General features: G+C 44.4%; 1 protein-coding gene across 1 annotated transcript in view; it reads left to right on the top strand.

Annotated features, from left to right (window-relative positions):
* ADGRV1 (adhesion G protein-coupled receptor V1) overlaps positions 1-18,437 on the top strand; it is a 786,618-nt gene that overhangs the window by 66,870 nt on the left and 701,311 nt on the right. Inside the window, exons 12-14 of the mRNA XM_033919809.1 lie at positions 7,534-7,660; positions 7,927-8,112; positions 10,360-10,540. Coding sequence (XP_033775700.1) covers positions 7,534-7,660; positions 7,927-8,112; positions 10,360-10,540 — 494 coding nt within the window. The remainder of the gene's footprint in view (positions 1-7,533; positions 7,661-7,926; positions 8,113-10,359; positions 10,541-18,437) is intronic.

Here is an 18,437-nt window from a genome sequence, read left to right as displayed (position 1 = left end):
CGCGCGCTGACAAAGGCACGCCGAGACAACTGAGCGCAAGGCGGAAGCCCGCGCCGAAGAAAAACAGTGTTTTAAGGGGTTCCGATGGGGGTGTTGGTGGGGAACCCCCCCACACTTTACTGAATACAGATCGTGCCGGCGTGGTGCAGTGTTGTGGGGGGATTGGGGGGTTGTAACCCCCCTCATTATACTGGAAACTTAACTTTTTCCCTGTTTTTTAGGGAAAAAGTGAAGTTTTCAGTATAATGTGGGGGATTACAACCCCCCAAAACTCCCACAATGCTGAAGCGATCTGTATTCAGTAAAGTGGGGGGATCCCCCCACACCCCCCCATCAGAGCCCCTTAAAACACTGTTTTTCTTCGGCGCGGGTTTCCGCCTTGCGCTCAGTTGTCTCGGCGCACCTTTGTCGGCGCGCGCTTTTGACCTGTCACCCAGTTGAGGTCTGGGTTATCTTTTTGCTAGCTGTGCTTCTAAAGTGAAAGTGATGTCAATGCCACCTTGCACTGATCCTGCCTTTTAACTTTTCTCTTTAATCAGGCACTATTATTTAACTGAAAGGCAACAAAACAAAAGAGCTTTATATAAAATGGGCTCTTTAGGGCTACTTTTTTCTGATGTGCTTTAAACTAATGTTAAAAATTAAACACAGACTTTTCTCAACTGCTATCTGTGCCCTAATCTGATTTTATCTTATGCTCTGAAATGCAACCTAAAATACTAATCTAATACTATAAAATACTAATCAAATACTAATATAGACAAACACTTTTTATATAAAACCCTAAACCTGTATGGCACACCTTAGTTTTTATATTAAAATCTTGATAGCAAAATTGATAACGGAAACTTTTGATATTTAGGGCTCCTTTTACGAAGCCGCGGTAGCAGCTTTAACGTGCGCGACTTTTAATCCCACGCTAGACGAAAAACTACCGCCTGTTCAAGAGGAGGCGGTAGCGGCTAGCGTGGCCGGCGGTTTAGCGCACGCTATTATGCGCGTTAAACCACTACCGCAGCTTCGTAAAAGGAACCCTTAGACTCTTCACATTTGTGATAAACTTTCCTAATATTCACAACCCTCCTTTGTGTGCAAAGCAACAGTTTTTAAATGATTAGCTTGAAGGTTTAACCTGATGATTTTTAGTTAATCCTCAGAAATGGATTATCTCTGCTAGTGAATCAGGGGCACAATGCAGTAGATGTATTGCTCAGTAGAGTTCATTGTTTTTTTTTTGCTATAGCTGCCAACATTACTTAGAGCTAGATGCACTAAACAGGGTCGGTAAGACCGCGAGAGTCCGCTCTGATCTTGAGAAAGCGTTTGGCAACGCATGTTGGATAGGAGACCCCTTGAATGAAACCGCATTAATAATCTAAATGAAATTTAAGAAAAGGTTTTCCCTGCTGTTAAGATTTACAAGCAAAATGAAAGATGTGACATTGGGTGCTGGTGAGGAAGTGGCATGTAAAGCTTAGGGCAGTGAAGTGATTGAGCCCAGAGTTGTGTTGTAGGGTCATGAAATGGTTAACTGTTGTTTAAAATATTGCTCTGGCCTACATAGCTGAAAACAGTGTACAATCTACTGACCTCATCTGCCTAAAATGTATGTCCCTACCTTACCACATTGTAAGCTAAATAGATAAGAGTTTGAGCCATGATGTACCCTGCCCTTCTGTACATGTAAGATTTAGATAAGTAGAGAAATGAGCTAGTTTCCTATAGGACTATAAGTTGTATCCCTGAACCTATCATAAGTGCTGGCTTAGGACCAATAATAATTGTAGAAAAGTTATAGAAGTAACAAATGAAAATTGTAGTTTTTGCATATATTAGTTTGTGTATGCTTAGTGAAAAGGGCATAAAAGTCCATGCATTTCCTGAATTTAACACTCTAGTAGGCAGGCTGTTAACTGCACTAGAGTCCAGCATGCTGTAATAAACCTCTTGTACTTTCTTCACGCCTCTGACTTTGTGCGTCCAAGTGACCTTTCAGTGTCACTGAGGTTCTGTGAAGAAATGTTAAGTTTAATGTTTATACTTGAAGGATCTGTGATTCATACAATGTTCTTATGTAGGCCACTTTTTCCTGTGGGTGTAAGATGGCAGATTTTGCAATTTAATAGCCATGCTCTAAAGTTGCCATTAGCATGCAGTCATTAACAAAACTTAGGGCTCCTTTTACTAAGGTGCGCTAGCGGTTTTAGCACGTGCTCAACGCTAACGCCTCCATAGAGCTTGCGTTAGTATTTTTCATTTAGTGCGTGGTTAGCGCGCGCTAAAAACGCTAGTGCACCTTAGTAAAAGAAGCCCTTAGTGCCACCTATCTTGTAGGAGGTAAAGGCTCACTCGCGAATCCTGTGCTAATCATTACATAGTAATGTATCTGTGCTAACCGATTAGCACAGAAATGCCCACTTTCTTCTCCTAGACATGGCCCTTAATGCATGGGTAATGTGCAACTTACCATGGGACAACTCAGCGTGCCCTGTGGTGCACTATTTTAAGCTGTAGTAAGCATGCATTAGTGCTTGGTAAAAAGAGCCCAACAGTGAAGTATAAATCAATAAAATATATATATTTCTAACCCAGGGGTGGGCAACTGGTCCTCTAGTCCGGAATCCAGTCAGGTTTTCAGGATTTCCTCAATGAATATGCATTGAAAGCAGTGCATGCAAATAGATCTCATGCATATTCATTGGGAAATCCTGAAAACCTGACTGGATTCCGGCCCTCGAGGACCGGAGTTGCCCACCCCTGTTCTAACCTGTACAACTTACTACCTTTTTAGCTGCAAATTGGTCAATAACCCCAGAGGAGGCAGCTTTGCCAGGGTCTTTGGTGGGTTAGTTTAGGTTCACTTAATACAGGGGTGTCAAGTCCCTCCTCGAGGACCGCAATCCAGTCAGGTTTTCAGGATTTCCCCAATGAATATGCATGAGATCTATTTGCATGCACTGCTTTCATTGTATGCTAATAGATCTCATGTATATTCATTGGGGGAATCCTGAAAACCTGACAGGATTGCGGCCCTCGAGGAGGGACTTTGACACCCCTGACTTAATATGTCATGTTTAAGTTTGGTAGTCAACTTTCCCCTTGTCTTGAAACTTGAGGTGTTGTGAAGCTTATTTGCCAGCAATTTTCTGTTGGTCCCCTTTCCCTTAATGTTGGTGACTTCAGTAAAAGGTGTAATCTTTGCCTAAATTCTAATATGCATGCATATTTTTATTGATCTTACCATATTATTTACTTTACAAGTATTTTGATTTGCTATTTCTATATTCTTTTAGTAAGTGAAATAATTAAAAATAATTATAAAGAAGGGGGAGGGCTGGAAAACCTGCCACATTAGTCCTACCACAGCACTCACCCACCCTCCTTACTCCATGCTGACATCCAGAGGAAAGAAAGAGCCCATACTCCCATTCTTAAAAGGGGAATGGGACTAATCCAGTGTCTCAGTTATAATAATATAATAATAATAATTTTATTCTTATATACCGCCAAAGCCATGGAAGTTTGAGGCGATTTACAGCAAGAAGCGCTGGACAATCAGCGAAGAGGTTACAATCAAAGTCAACAGTACAATCTTACATAATGAAAGAATTGGAAAGCTATATAGTTCTTAGCAGAGCTGTGTAGATTCTTAGTTTACAAATAGATTGAACAAACTCGTTTTTACCAATTTTCTAAAATTGAAGTAGGATGAGGAGAGCATGATAAAGTTACTGAGCCAATTGTTCCATTTGCCTGCCTGGAAGGCAAGAGTTTTGTCCAAGAATCTTTTGTAGTGGCAGGCTTTTATTGTCAGATAGGTGAACAGATGTATTCTTCATGTGGGCCTAAAATAATAATAATAACAGTTTATATACCGCAATACCGTTAAGTTCTATGCGGTTTACAATAGATTAAGCGAGGTACAAATTGATTGAATTTAAGAGGGGAAAAGAGGAGAGTTAATAGGACCGGAAATGCGTTGTTGAGGAGAAAGAGATTACCGTATTTTCACGCATATAACGCGCGCGTTATACGCGTTTTTACCTACCGCGCATACCCCTCGCGCGTTATATGCGTGAGCGCGGTATACAAAAGTTTTAAAACATAGTTCCCACCCCGCCCGACGCCCGATTCACCCCCCCAGCAGGACCGCTCGCACCCCCACCCCGAACGACCGCTCGCACGCGCTCCCACCCGCACCCGCATCCACGATCGGAGCAAGAGGGAGCCCAAGCCCTCTTGCCCGGCCGACTCCCCGACGTCCGATACATCCCCCCCCCCGGCAGGACCACTCGCACCCCCACCCCGAAGGACCGCCGACTTCCCGACAATATCGGGCCAGAAGGGAGCCCAAACCCTCCTGGACAGACCGCTCGCACCCCCACCCCGAACGACCGCTCGCACGCGCTCCCACCCGACCCGCATCCACGATCGGAGCAAGAGGGAGCCCAAGCCCTCTTGCCCGGCCGACTCCCCGACGTCCGATACATCCCCCCCCCCGGCAGGACCACTCGCACCCCCACCCCGAAGGACCGCCGACTTCCCGACAATATCGGGCCAGAAGGGAGCCCAAACCCTTCTGGCCACGGCGACCCCCTAACCCCACCCCGCACTACATTACGGGCAGGAGGGATCCCAGGCCCTCCTGCCCTCGACGCAAACCCCCCTCCCTCCAACGCCCGCCCCCCCCCCAAGAACCTCCGACCGCCCCCCCAGCCGACCCGCGACCCCCCTGGCGATCCCCCCACCCCCCTTCCCCGTACCTTTGGTAGTTGGGCCAGAAGGGAGCCCAAACCCTCCTGGCCACGGCGACCCCCTAACCCCACCCCGCACTACATTACGGGCAGGAGGGATCCCAGGCCCTCCTGCTCTCGACGCAAACCCCCCTCCCCCCCAACGACCGCCCCCCCCAAGAACCTCCGACCGCCCCCCAGCCGACCCGCGATCCCCCTGGCGACCCCCACGACCCCCCCACCCCCCTTCCCCGTACCTTTGGTAGTTGGCCGGACAGACGGGAGCCAAACCCGCCTGTCCGGCAGGCAGCCAACGAAGGAATGAGGCCGGATTGGCCCATCCATCCTAAAGCTCCGCCTACTGGTGGGGCCTAAGGCGCGTGGGCCAATCAGAATAGGCCCTGGAGCCTTAGGTCCCACCTGGGGGCGCGGCCTGAGGCACATGGGCCCAACCCGACCATGTGCCTCAGGCCGCGCCCCCAGGTGGGACCTAAGGCTCCAGGGCCTATTCTGATTGGCCCACGCGCCTTAGGCCCCACCAGTAGGCGGAGCTTTAGGATGGATGGGCCAATCCGGCCTCATTCCTTCGTTGGCTGCCTGCCGGACAGGCGGGTTTGGCTCCCGTCTGTCCGGCCAACTACCAAAGGTACGGGGAAGGGGGGTGGGGGGGTCGTGGGGGTCACCAGGGGGGTCGCGGGTCGGCTGGGGGGGCGGTCGGAGGTTCTTGGGGGGGGCGGTCGTTGGGGGGGAGGGGGGTTTGCGTCGAGGGCAGGAGGGCCTGGGATCCCTCCTGCCCGTAATGTAGTGCGGGGTGGGGTTAGGTGGTCGCCGTGGCCAGGAGGGTTTGGGCTCCCTTCTGGCCCAACTACCAAAGGTACGGGGAAGGGGGGCGGGGGGGTCGTGGGGGTCGCCAGGGGGGTCGCGGGTCGGCTGGGGGGCGGTCGGAGGTGCTTGGGGGGGGCGGTCGTTGGGGGGGGGGGGGTTTGCGGCGAGGGCAGGAGGGCCTGGGATCCCTCCTGCCCGTAATGTAGTGCGGGGTGGGGTTAGGGGGTCGCCGTGGCCAGGAGGATTTGGGCTCCCTCCTGGCCCGATATTGTTGGGGAGTCGGCGGTCCTTCGGGGGGGAGGGATGTATCGGACGTCGGGGGGGGGGGCATCAGGCTTTCAGGATGGGGACAGACCTTCAAGGGGGGACAGTGCACGGAAGTCAGGGGGGGTGAACGGAGAGTCGGGACAGCGCACGGAAAGTCAGGGCGGGCGAAAGGAGCGTCGGGCAGCATGCGCGGTATACCCGTGAGCGCGGTATACCAAAGTTTTTGTACATATCATCGTGATTTCTGCGCGCTATACCCGTGTGCGCGTTTTATACGGGTGCGCGTTATTTGCGTGAAAATACGGTAATAGGACAGAGGAATCACTATGGAGGAGAAAGAAGATGAGTGGGTCAGTTGTCTAGATACTTTAGGAAAAGTTGAGTTTTTAGACATTTTCTGAATTCCTCATAAGTAGTGGGCGAAAGCAGTTGATCTAGGTCTTTACCCCACAATGCTGCTTGATGTGAAAGAAGGTGTTCATGGTGTTTTTTCAGTTTACAACCTCTAACTGGGGGGGGAAACGAAGTAGGAATGAGAGCTTCTCTTGTGTCTGTTGGCAGAGAAGGAGAAAAGGTCAATTATGTATTTAGGGGCAAATCCGTATAGCGCTTTAAAGCAGAAGCAGGCGAATAGAACTTGCCAGATTAAAATTGGAAACTAGGTAAGTGGGGGCCAGACCAAATATTGATTTATAACACAGACAAGAGAACTTAAACAGTATTCGCGTCTCTAGGGGCAGCTAATGGAGTTTTTGATAGTAGGGGCTTATATGTTCCCATTTCTTCAGTCCAAAGATCAGTTGAACTGCTGAATTTTGAATAACTCTGAGTCTTAGAATGGTTTTTATGAAGGATCCCAAGTAAATGATGTTGCAATAATCGAGCAAGCTTAGGATGGAAGATTGAACCAGTAAGCGGAAGGATGCTGCATCAAAGTATTTTCTGATGGTTCTGATGCTTTGGAGTACTCCTGAAACTAACCCAATCATCACAAATTATTTTCTACTCCATTGGTTTTCATTTTGTTTATTTAGAAAAAAACGATGCCATATGTACACTGTGTACGAGGGGGTGCAGAAAGGTTCTCAGCCCAACCAAGAAGAGAATGACGTGGATATGATTGAATCAATGATCTGAAACAATGTTAAAACACAGAATTTCATTTCTGCATATTAACACTTAGGGCTCCTTTTACTAAGGTGCGCAAGCTTTTTTAGCGCACGCACGAAATTACTGTGTGGTACTCTTCTAGAGTAGCATCAGCTCAATGCTGGCGTTAAGGTCTAGCGTGCGCAGCAATTTAGCGCACGCTGTTCCGTGCGTTAAGGCCCTAACGCACCTTAGTAAAAGGAGCCCTTAATGAAATAAGATAACACTTTTCAGTTACAACAGCATAATAACGTTCAGAATTTAGGACGCTGGTTGGTTGGGCTGAGAACTTTTCAGCAGCCTCTCGTATGCTGATTTAAACTCAGTTGACGATACTGTTGAGGTTGTCTTTTATCAACCTTTCTATGTTCAATTGTTTTTTTTCTGCTGTGTTTGAGTGTGTGTGTGTGGGGGGATGTTCTTTTTATTAAAACTGTCAAGTTTTAGCGAGTCAAAAATAAAATGAGAAAACTAAAAATCAGTCTCTCTTTTTGGTCTTTCATTGATTCACATGTGTTTGTGTTTTGTTTTGAAAAGTTTCGCCTTTTGCCTTTTTTAGGATTAGTGTGGAAAATCAGATACTTAAATCTGGATTTATGAACCGTGAGATAATTATTTTGGAAAATGATGATCCTGGTGGAGTGTTTGAGTTCTCCCCTGCTACCAGGGGACCCTATAATATAAGAGTAAGTGTCAGAAAATATTGGACACTCTTTCTTTTCTTCTTGGTAGGGGAAGGGAATGGGGATTTGTATACCACCTTTTTATGACTGGCATTTCAAAGCTGACACTCAAAGCAGTGGGCACTGGAGGATTAAATGACTTGCCTAGGACCAGAAGGAGCACCCCTGGTATTTGATCTCACAACCTCTGAGTATAGAGGCAGAAGCTCTACCAGTGGGCCACACTGGTAATGCTGCAAACCTACTGAATATTGTCTTTCTCTTGTTAGGAAGGGGAGTCAGTTCAACTCAGAATCAGGCGATCCAAAGGTACACTTGTCAAACAGTTTCTGCGTTACACTGTAGAGCCAAAGAACAGTGATGAATTCTATGGAAAGCTTGGCATCCTGGAGTTTAAACCTGGTGAAAATGAGATTGTTATAACACTGCTAACAAGGATGGATGGCATACCAGAGGTACTCTTTACTTTGCCCATGCCTTACGACTTCTACTTTCTGTATCTGAAAAATCGTGTGCACTCTAATATGTCCCAAGGAACACAAACCACAAAGTGATCTCTAAGAACATGTGAAGCTGTTTTCATATTAGAAAGGAATGGCAAATTAATTGGGATACTCTGTGACACCTATTTGGCGTAAAGAAGCTATCGTTTTCCACTTATATAATATACTGTTAGCACATGGCTATTAAAAAAATTGGAAAAAAGTAGGACTGAACAAGAGACTGAAAAAAAAAGCCAGGAGACCATCTAGGGCAAAAGGTTCTAATTTATTATATGTACGAGAGTGATTTGAAAAGTTTGGTAAAAAAAAGCAAGTTAAACAACGTAGTCTCCGTTGAGGGTTATGCATTTAGGGGCTGATTCTATTATTGGTGCCTAAATCAGCTGGTACCTAAAAAAAATAGCGCCAGCTGCGTGTCAGTCACACTTAGGCATCATTTACAGAATCACGGCTAGCAGTGCCTATGTAAAAACTTAGGTGCCTGAAATGAAGGCGAGGGTATTAAAGACATACATTTCAGGTACCTAGGTTTTTGGAGAATCGTGCTTAGCGATGCCTAAGTCACGCTTTACCCATAGAAATATTCACTTGGGCATTAGGCGCCGCTAAGGACTGTGCGATAAGTGCCTATCTTTTATAGAATCAGGCACCTATCACCAAATTAATTTTTTTCAACAAAATTACTGAGCTTACTAAGAGTATTATGCCAATTAACCCCCCCCACACACATATTTTATAATACTGTAGCGTGATTTTTAGCGCCTGCTGCAGTGGTGCCACTCTGCGCAGTTGTCAATTGCACAGCGCAATTTATAGAATCACGCCTAGCGTCGCCTAAGCAGACTTAGTCATCACTAGGTACCCTAGAAGGAGGCGCCGGTACAGTATATTAGGTCACGTTTTACCTGGCCTAATTTACCGGCACCTACCTCAGACACCTAGCAATGCCTAAGTCTACCACGCCTATTCTCCGCCCCTAACCATACCTTCTTTTAGGTAGATGTTTTTAGGCATTGCTAGGCACCAAATTATCAGTTTAAATTATCAGCCTAAATTATCAGTTTAAAAAATGTTTTTTGTTTTTTTTTTTAATGGGTTTTTAGTGGTACGGTCAATTACCATGCCATTTAACCCATTAAAAACAAGTTGCGTGGAAATTTTAGTTAGGTATTGCTAGGCGTCTGATTAGGGTGCCTAGCAGCACCTAACATATGCACCATTTATACAGTTGCCCCCTTACTGCCACCCATTTTGTAGGCAAAGAGGGCTCGTGCACCATCAAAAAATTCTTTGACAAATCGTCTTTTCGTTTATTGGTGCAATCATCCATCTTGATTATTTTGGATTACTGTAATATTATATATCTAGGAGCCTACAAAAAAAAACAACTCAAAAAACTAAGACTAATTCAGAATACTGAGGTTCATCTTATCTTTGGTTTGAAAAAATGGGAACACATCACCCCTTATTTTCAAAGACTCCACTGGAGTCTAGAGTTCTCTTCAAGTTTGCCTGTTTTAGCTACAAAGCAGTTTTTGGGGTGCTACCAGATTATCTTGCTTCTCAGTTTATTTTGAATTGTTCCAACAAGAGTACTCATAGAATAAATCTATTTAATTATCCCTCTCTGAAATCATGTCAATATAAGAAGTTTTTTTGACAGAATTTTCACATTCCAGGCAGTTAAACTAAATACATGGCTTGGAAAATCTATACTCAAGGCTACCTCTTATGTTGACTTCAGAAAATCATTGACAAGTTCGACAAGTTTTAAATCTTAAATTATGTCACTATCTTAACGTTTATGAATTCCTACAGCTATCTATAGTCTTATGCCACTGTTTTAACTTTATTAGATTTTAACCAATCTATTTTATTGATTTTATTGTATTTTAGACAGATTGTTTTATTGTACATCCTAAACATTGACTGTATGCATTTTTCTTGTTGTGAACTGGTATAGCAGTATATAAGAAATAAATTATTATTTTTCCTGCATTAACCAGTTAATTTGCAGTAAAATAGCTGTGCTGATTAGTGCACGAATGCCAACTCTCCACCTCTGCACTGTTAGCAGACACTAATTTTGTAGTTACTTCAGTACACCTGAACACATTCCACAATACGCCATTTTAAGTTACATTAGTCATGTGTCATGAAATGCCAGCTATGATTTTAATACTTATTTGCATGTTCTAGTTAGATGAAACGTATTCAGTGGTTCTGAGTAGCCACAGTGAGTCGCCAAGCACTTTGGGAGCTGCCATAAGAGTCAATATAACCATTCTGAAAAATGATGATCCACATGGAATAATTGAGTTCATTACTGACGGACTGATGGTGACCATAAATGAAACCAAAGGAGAAGACGTTTATGCTGGTAATTTTCTAGTCATAATGTTCTTCTGGTGTCCTTAGAAATAGGAAATAAAGTGAAAACCCAATATGTATTTTCACATATCTCCTGTGGTGCAAATCTATAAATATTTGCTGCCTTCTCCCACATTGCTTCCAACACAACCCTGCAGAAATAAAATCAAGAATCTGGGGGAAAACATTGGGTGCCCAAAGACTTTGGGCTCCTTTTATCAAGCCCCGCTAGCACGTCAGACATTTCATCATGCGCTAACCCCTGCGGCCGGCTAAAAAACTAACGCCTGCTCAATTCAGGCGTTAGTGGCTAGCACGGCAGGTGGTTTAACATGCGGTTTTAAGCATGTTAAACCCCTACCACAGCTTGATAAAAGGACCCCTTTAATTATTTTATTTATTTATATACCACTTATAGCCTAAGTAATCTACATTCAGTTACTCAGGCATTTTTCCCTATCTGTCCTGGTGGATTCACAGTCTTTCTAATGCACCTGGGGCAATGGGGAATTAAGTGACTTGCCCAGGGTCACAAGGAGCAGCATGGGTTTTGAACCCACAACCTAAGGGTGCTGAGGCTGTAGGTGCCGTTTACAAAATCAAGTCTAGCGGTGCTTATGTAAAAGCTTAGGCGCTTGAAATGTAGGTGAGGGTTTTAAAGGCCTACATTGCAGGCACCTAAGTTTTTAGAGAATCATGCTTAGTGGCACCTAACTCACCATCGAGATAGGCGCCTATCTAAATCGAGTAACAAGCTCAATTAAGCTTTTTAATCAGCATTAATTGAAATTTAGGCACCTATCAAGAAAGAGTGATTCTGCAACAAGAGTGATTCTGCAACAAGGCGCCTCTAAAAATTTAGGCAGCCTTCAAAGAAATAGGCACTTTGCACATTGGGCATAGGCGTGGCTACATGCTAGGTGCCTTGTTGCAGAATCGCTGCTCTTAAGCGTGCTTAAGTGCTCAGCTAGGCGCCTAACTTTTAGTTGAGCCTAGAGCTGGCCTATTTCTTTGGCACCTCCACAATAGGTTCCGCTCAGTGTTATTCATTAAACAGCACCCAATTTTACCCAATCATGCTGAACAGTGCCTAATTGGCTGCCTAACTTTTGGCCGCTTCTTATAGAATTTGCCCTTAAGTGCTGCTAAGTTCATTGTGATAGGCGCCAATACAACAGTCTAATTAATTATTTTCTGAGTATAGACATTTATAGTATCATATATTCTCTTTCCAAAACTTCTTCTGTCTCATCTAATTGTAAGCCTAGATTTGCATTTCATTGAGCAATTAAACCAAGTGAAGAATCTTTCACCATCTATACTGAGTATTAATATATTTTCAATTTCAATATGCCTCTAGGAGCACCTCTTCTAGATCTAAATTTTCCCTGCTGATTTTTTTGAGCCATCTCAATTGCAACTCGTCTCTTCTTATATAATAACCAGCTGATCTCCCCTATCCCATACTTTTTCATGTAGTTAAACATTGCATTCAATAAATAGTAGTACTCAATATCAAATAGGCAATAAAATCATAGCCAAAAGGTAGTGTGGCAGCATGTTGATACAGTCTGGTTGCTGTTTTACTCAATTTAAATGCAAAGAATTTATGCATTGCGACTTATTTACTAATAACATATGCTAATGTTAGTGCATACTTTAGTAAATCTAACCCTTAGAATATAAGTCCTCGGTGACAGGGAAATATCTACTGTAGCTGAATGTAATTCACCTTGAGCTATTACTGAAAAGGCATGAGTTAAATATAAAATAAAGTTAAAAAAAAAAAATAATAATAATAATGTACCTTTTTATTCAACTAATGCAATATACATTTTTACATACTTTTAGCAGTCATTGTGGTCTGTTTACTAATTGCAGTATGTGTTCACTGAGTGAATTAGCATGTAGTAACAATTACTTCATAGCTACAATACTTACCTTGTATTAATTTGCATGGGTGCTACTTGCTGAGCCATCTGATTAGTAGTTGTTTAAATCTGTGCCATTATCTTGAAAATCACAATCCTATTAGGCACTCTATAATATCAATCCACTCAAAGGCTTTTCAAACTATTGTTTAAATTTATATCATGCTTTATGAAGCAGCTTATAATACTTTTAAAAGACACAGGGGGAATCTCAGAATGCCACTTGTCTGCTTGTTGATTCCTGCAGTACAATATGGCAGCACTCGTCACTGGCTCACCCAAATGTGCCCTCTATTCTATTCTAATCTCTTTTTTTTCTTTTTTATATTCTTCACACTGTTTATAATCTAATTTTTCATACTGTTTCTGTGCTCTTTAATAAATAAATAAATATGCTAATAGCTTTAAAGTCATTTCCAGAATCTCAATTCATTGAATTTTTATCTCTTCCATATGTTTTCTTAGTCATTTCGTTCATTTCAATAATTTATCATTCTTTCTGATTCATTTTCAAGTAATATACTGAACATTTCTTATCCCCTAGATAACTTAGCTTTGTTAGTGCAATGTCGCTGTTACACAACGCCCCACCAATGCGTTTCGTATCTTCCTGAGGACGGGGAAAGTGCCTTAACTATAACAAAGCAAACAGAGCAACATAAGAGTTATTGGGAGGGGAATGTCAATGAATAATTATCAGTATTATATCATTCCCTTCAATTACTCACCAACTACATTTCATTCATTCGCTTTCTCACGCTGCTTACAATATGTCATCCAAATATGGCTGCAGCATTCAGTTACTGCATGATATACACCCCCCCGATTGACATCATCCATAGGATACCCAATCATACACTACTCTTCACACAGAGTCTCAAAGAACTTATCCAATCATCAAAATCCACATACCAGGCCAGTTCTTCCAAGAACTTTATCAAACTTTATTTTCTGAGCCAAGCAGCAGAGAAGAGGTGGAAAATGGGCAAGTTATGGGTGTGGACAGTGCAGTTAACACATGGTGCATTAAACTATGCAATGTCATGGTCTGGAAGAGGAGGCACTAAGGGGCTGATTTTATAAAGGGTTTGGCAAAATACCCTTAACAGTGTTGATAACTGGTTAAAAACATTTAATTGTGCGATAGGTACCTATCCGATTCTATAAAAGATAGGCGCCTAGCGCAATGCACCTAATGGTGTCTAACACCTAAGTGGGCATTTCTATGAGTGGAGCGTGAGTTAGGCGCCACTAAATGCACTTCTTCAAAAACTTAGGCACCTGAAATGCAAGCCTTTAAAACCCTCACCCTTCATTTCAGGCGCCTACATTTATGCCTGGCGCCGCTATCTGCGATTCTGGAACAGTGCCTAAGCATGATTGACCCATGGCCGGTGCCTTTTTTTAATAGGTGTAGGTCAATTCAGGCGCCGTTTATAGAATCAGCCTCTAAGGGCTCCTTTTACAAAGGCGCGCTAGCGGTTTAACTTACGCAATAGCGTGTGCTAAACTTCCGGCCACGCTAGCCACTACCGCCTCTTGAGCAAGCGGTAGTTTTTCGGCCAGCACGGGAGTTAGCGCGTGATTAAAACTCACGGGCACTAAACCCGCTAATGCGGCTTTGTAAAAGGAGCCCTAAGTGCACCCATAAGAACATAAGCAATGCCTCTGCTGGGTCAGACCTGAGGTCCATCGTGCCCAGCAGTCCGCTCTCGCGGCGGCCCAACAGGTCCAGGACCTGTGCAGTAATCCTCTATCTATACCCCTCTATCCCCTTTTCCAGTAGGTAATTATCCAATCTTTTCTTAAACCCCATTAAGTACTCTGCCCTATTACGTCCTCTGGAAGCGCATTCCAGGTGTCCACCACACGTTGGGTAAAGAAGAACTTCCTAGCATTCATTTTGAATCTGTCCCCTTTCAACTTTTCCGAGTGCCCTCTTGTTCTTTTATTTTTTGAAAGTTTGAAGAATCTGTCTCTCTCCACTTTCTCTATGCCCTTCATGATCTTGTAAGTTTCTATCATATCCCCTCTAAGTCTCCTCTTCTCCAGAGAAAAGAGACCCAATTTCTCCAATCTCTCAGCATATGAAAGGTTTTCCATACCTTTTATCAGATGTGTCGTTCTCCTCTGGACCCTTTCGAGTAACGCCATATCCTTCTTAAGATACGGCGACCAAAATTGGACGCAGTACTCCAGATGCGGACGCACCATCGCCCGATACAACGGCAGAATAACTTCTTTCGTTCTGGTTGCAATGCCCTTCTTGATTATACCAAGCATTCTATTCGCTCTCTTAGCGGCCGCTGCGCACTGTGCCCTCGGCTTCATTGTCATGTCCACCATTACCCCCAAGTCCCTTTCCTGTGTACTCTCATTCAATAATATCCCTCCCATCGTATAGTTGTACCTCAAGTTTCTGCTTCCCATATGTAATACTTTGCATTTCCCAACGTTAAACTTCATCTGCCACCTTGTCGCCCATTCCCCTAGCTTGTTCAAGTCCCTTTGCAATTCCTCGCAGTCCTCTATAGTCCGAGCACCACTAAATAGTTTGGTGTCATCTGCAAATTTTATTATCTCACACTTTGTCCCTGTTTCTAGATCATTTATGAATATATTAAATAGCAGCGGCCCAAGCACCGAGCCCTGCGGTACACCACTCGTGACCCTCCTCCAGTCCGAGTAGTGGCCTTTCACTCCTACCCTTTGCTTTCTACCTTCCAACCAGTTTCTGATCCATCTATGTACATCTCCTTCCACCCCATGGTTCTTCAGTTTCCGGAGTAGACGTTCATGGGGCACCTTATCAAAGGCTTTTTGGAAATCTAGATATATGATGTCTATGAGGTTTCCTCTGTCCGTTTGTTTGTTAACTCCCTCGAAGAAGTGCAATAAGTTCGTTAGGCACGATCTCCCCTTGCAGAAACCATGTTGGCTGGTTATCAGAAGTTCGTTCCTTTCAAAATGTTCATCGATGTTTTCTTTTATCAGAGCTTCCGCCATTTTTCCCGGAACCGAGGTCAGACTCACTGGTCTGTAGTTTCCAGGGTCACCTCTTGATCCCTTTTTAAAGATGGGCGTAACGTTGGCTATCTTCCAATCCTCCGAGATCACTCCTGTTTTTATGGATAGGTTGCAAATTTGCTGTAATAGTTCCGCTATCTCCTCCTTTAATTCCTTCAGAACCCTTGGATGTATTCCGTCCGGACCCGGGGATTTGTCAGTTTTTAGTTTTTCTATCTGCCTGCGTACGTCTTCAAGGCTCACTTCTATGGATGTTAATTTTTCTGCTTGACTTCCATGAAAGAATTGCTCAGGTTCCGGTATGTTTGATGTGTCCTCATTTGTAAATACAGACGAAAAGAACATGTTAAGCCTTTCTGCCACTTCTTTCTCCTCCTTCACCACTCCCTTCCTGTCTCCGTCGTCCAGTGGTCCTACCTCCTCCCTAGCCGGCTCCTTCCCTTTAACATATTTAAAGAACAGTTTGAAGTTTCGTGCTTCCCTGGCGAGCCTCTCTTCGTACTCTCTTTTGGCTTTTCGAACCACACGGTGACATTCTTTTTGATTTTTCCTGTGCTCTTTCCAGTTCCCCTCAGTTTTGTCCTTTTTCCACTTCCTGAATGAATTTTTCTTATTGCCTATTGCTTCCTTCACTATTTTGGTTATCCACGCCGGGTCTTTTGTTCGACTCTTTGTGCACCCCTTTCTGAACCTGGGGATATATATATTTTGCGCCTCGCTCACCATGCCCTTGAAAAAAGACCAGGCATGTTGTACCGTTTGCCATTTTTTTGGAAGTGTTCCTAAGTTTCTTCCTTACCATTTCCCTCATTGCCTCGTAGTTTCCTTTCCTGAAGTTAAAAGTTGTCACTATGGTTCTCTTCCCTTTCGGTATTCCTACCTCAACCTTGAACTTGATCATATTATGATCACTGTTTCCCAACGGTCCCACTACTTCTACTTCCTTTGCAGGTCCCCTTAACCCATTTAGGATTAGATCCAGAGTGGCATTTCCTCTCGTCGGTTCTCTAACAAGCTGCTCCATGAAGCAATCCTGTGTAGCTTCCAGGAATTCTGTCTCTCTAGCGCATTTTGAGCTTCCAAGACTCCAGTCTATCCCAGGGTAGTTGAAGTCTCCCATAATAACTGTGTTACCGCTTTTGCATTCTCGCTTCATCTCGGCTTCCATTTCTTCATCGATATCTCCGGTTTGTCCAGGTGGACGATAGTATAGGCCTATCTTTATTTCAGGCCCTTTCCTTCCTGGTATTTTTGCCCATAGCGATTCTAGCTTGTTGGCCGTCTCTGCTGTGTCCATTTTTGTCGATCGTATGCTTTCTTTTATGTATAGGGCTACTCCACCTCCCTTCTGTCCTGATCTGTCCTGGCGATAGAGCTTGTACCCCGACAGTGCTGTATCCCATTTGTTTTCCTCATTCCACCATGTTTCAGAGATTCCAATGATGTCTATGTCTTCTGCATTGGCCATGGCTTCTAGTTCCCCCATTTTGTTTCTCAGGCTCCTTGCATTGGTATATATGCAATTTAGATCCTGGTATTTTGTTGTCTTCATTTCCATTCCCTGTGCTTTGGTCTTCATTTTCTTCTCTTTTGCTACAATCTTTCTAACCTCCTCTTGCAATTTGTCCCTTGCTTCTTCCCGGCCTTTTTTCCCCTCAGTATCTTCACGGGATACCTTCTTCCGAATCGTCGGCGCTTGGTCGACTGTCGGCTTTCCCCTTCTTGTTCGTTTAAAGCCTGTTCTATTACTCTCCTGATGTTGTTTGCTAGAAGTCTAGTTCCTGCCGTGCTCAGGTGCAGTCCATCTCTCCTGTAGAGCTTGCTCTTGCCCCAGAACGTTGTCCAGTTCCTCACGAAGTGGAATCCTTCTTCCTCACACCATTTCCTCATCCACGCATTTATTGATTGTAGTTCTTCCTGCCTTTTCACATCTGCCCTCGGTACTGGTAGGATCTCTGAAAATGCTATCTTCTGGTTCCTCATCTTCAGCTTCCTTCCCAGAATCTTGAACTGTTCTATCAGCGTGCTTCTTCTGTAGTCTCTCCTGCTGACATCGTTCGTCCCGATGTGGATCATTACTGTGGTCTCTTCCGTCTCATCTCCGTCCAGGATCTTTCCAATGTTGTCCACGATGTCCTTGATTCTTGCTCCTGGGAGGCAGGTCATCAGTCGATCCTCTCTCCCTCCTGCTATGTGGCTGTCCACATGCCTCAGGATCGAGTCTCCCACTAGGATCGCTGATTTTCCCTTCTTCAATTTTCGCTTCGGTCTCAGGTCGATGTCCTTGGTGTGCTTCCCTCTTTCTTCTTCTGGGCCTTGACTAGCCAATTTCTCCCCTTCATGCGGTATCCCTCTGTGGATGTCTTCTTTGAGGTCATCTGCTTCTTGTTCTCCCTTCCATGTTGGTGTCGGGGTGACTTTTTCTTTCATACGAAGTTCATTCTCTTCCACCCTCTTCCTGTATGCTTCCTCAATGAATTTCTCGAGTTCCCTGACTTCCTCCTCAATGTGTCTCTCTCTCGTGAAGACTTCAGCTGTCTTGATTGGGTCCTCCGTGGTGTAAAGTCCTTCTAGTTCCTGTATCTTGTCCTCCAGTCGCTTGACTTCCTTCTTCAAGTTTTTCAGCTCCTGACACGGACCGCATACATATGACTGTCTCCCCGAGGGGAGGTAGTCATACATATGACAGTCCGTGCAGAACACTGGAAAGCTCATCTTCTGGTTTCCCTCTGCTTCCATTGGTGTCCTCTCTCTCTCTGCCTGCTGCTGGTGTCCTCTCTCTCTCTGCCTGCTGCTGGTGTCCTCTGTCTCTCTTTTTCTCTACTTGCTGCTGGTGTCTTCTCTTGCTCTCTCTGCCTACTGCTGGAGTCCCCTCTCTCTCTCTGCCTGCTTGATGCCTCCTCAGTAACCTTGTGTGAAAGACTTGGCCCTTCGCAAAGGTTCTTCACA

Source organism: Geotrypetes seraphini, chromosome 1 (genome assembly GCF_902459505.1).
Source record: "Geotrypetes seraphini chromosome 1, aGeoSer1.1, whole genome shotgun sequence".
NCBI lineage: Eukaryota > Metazoa > Chordata > Amphibia > Gymnophiona > Dermophiidae > Geotrypetes > Geotrypetes seraphini.
The sequence above is the reverse complement of the archived record's forward strand: the minus strand, read 5'-3'. Positions and strand labels throughout refer to the sequence as shown.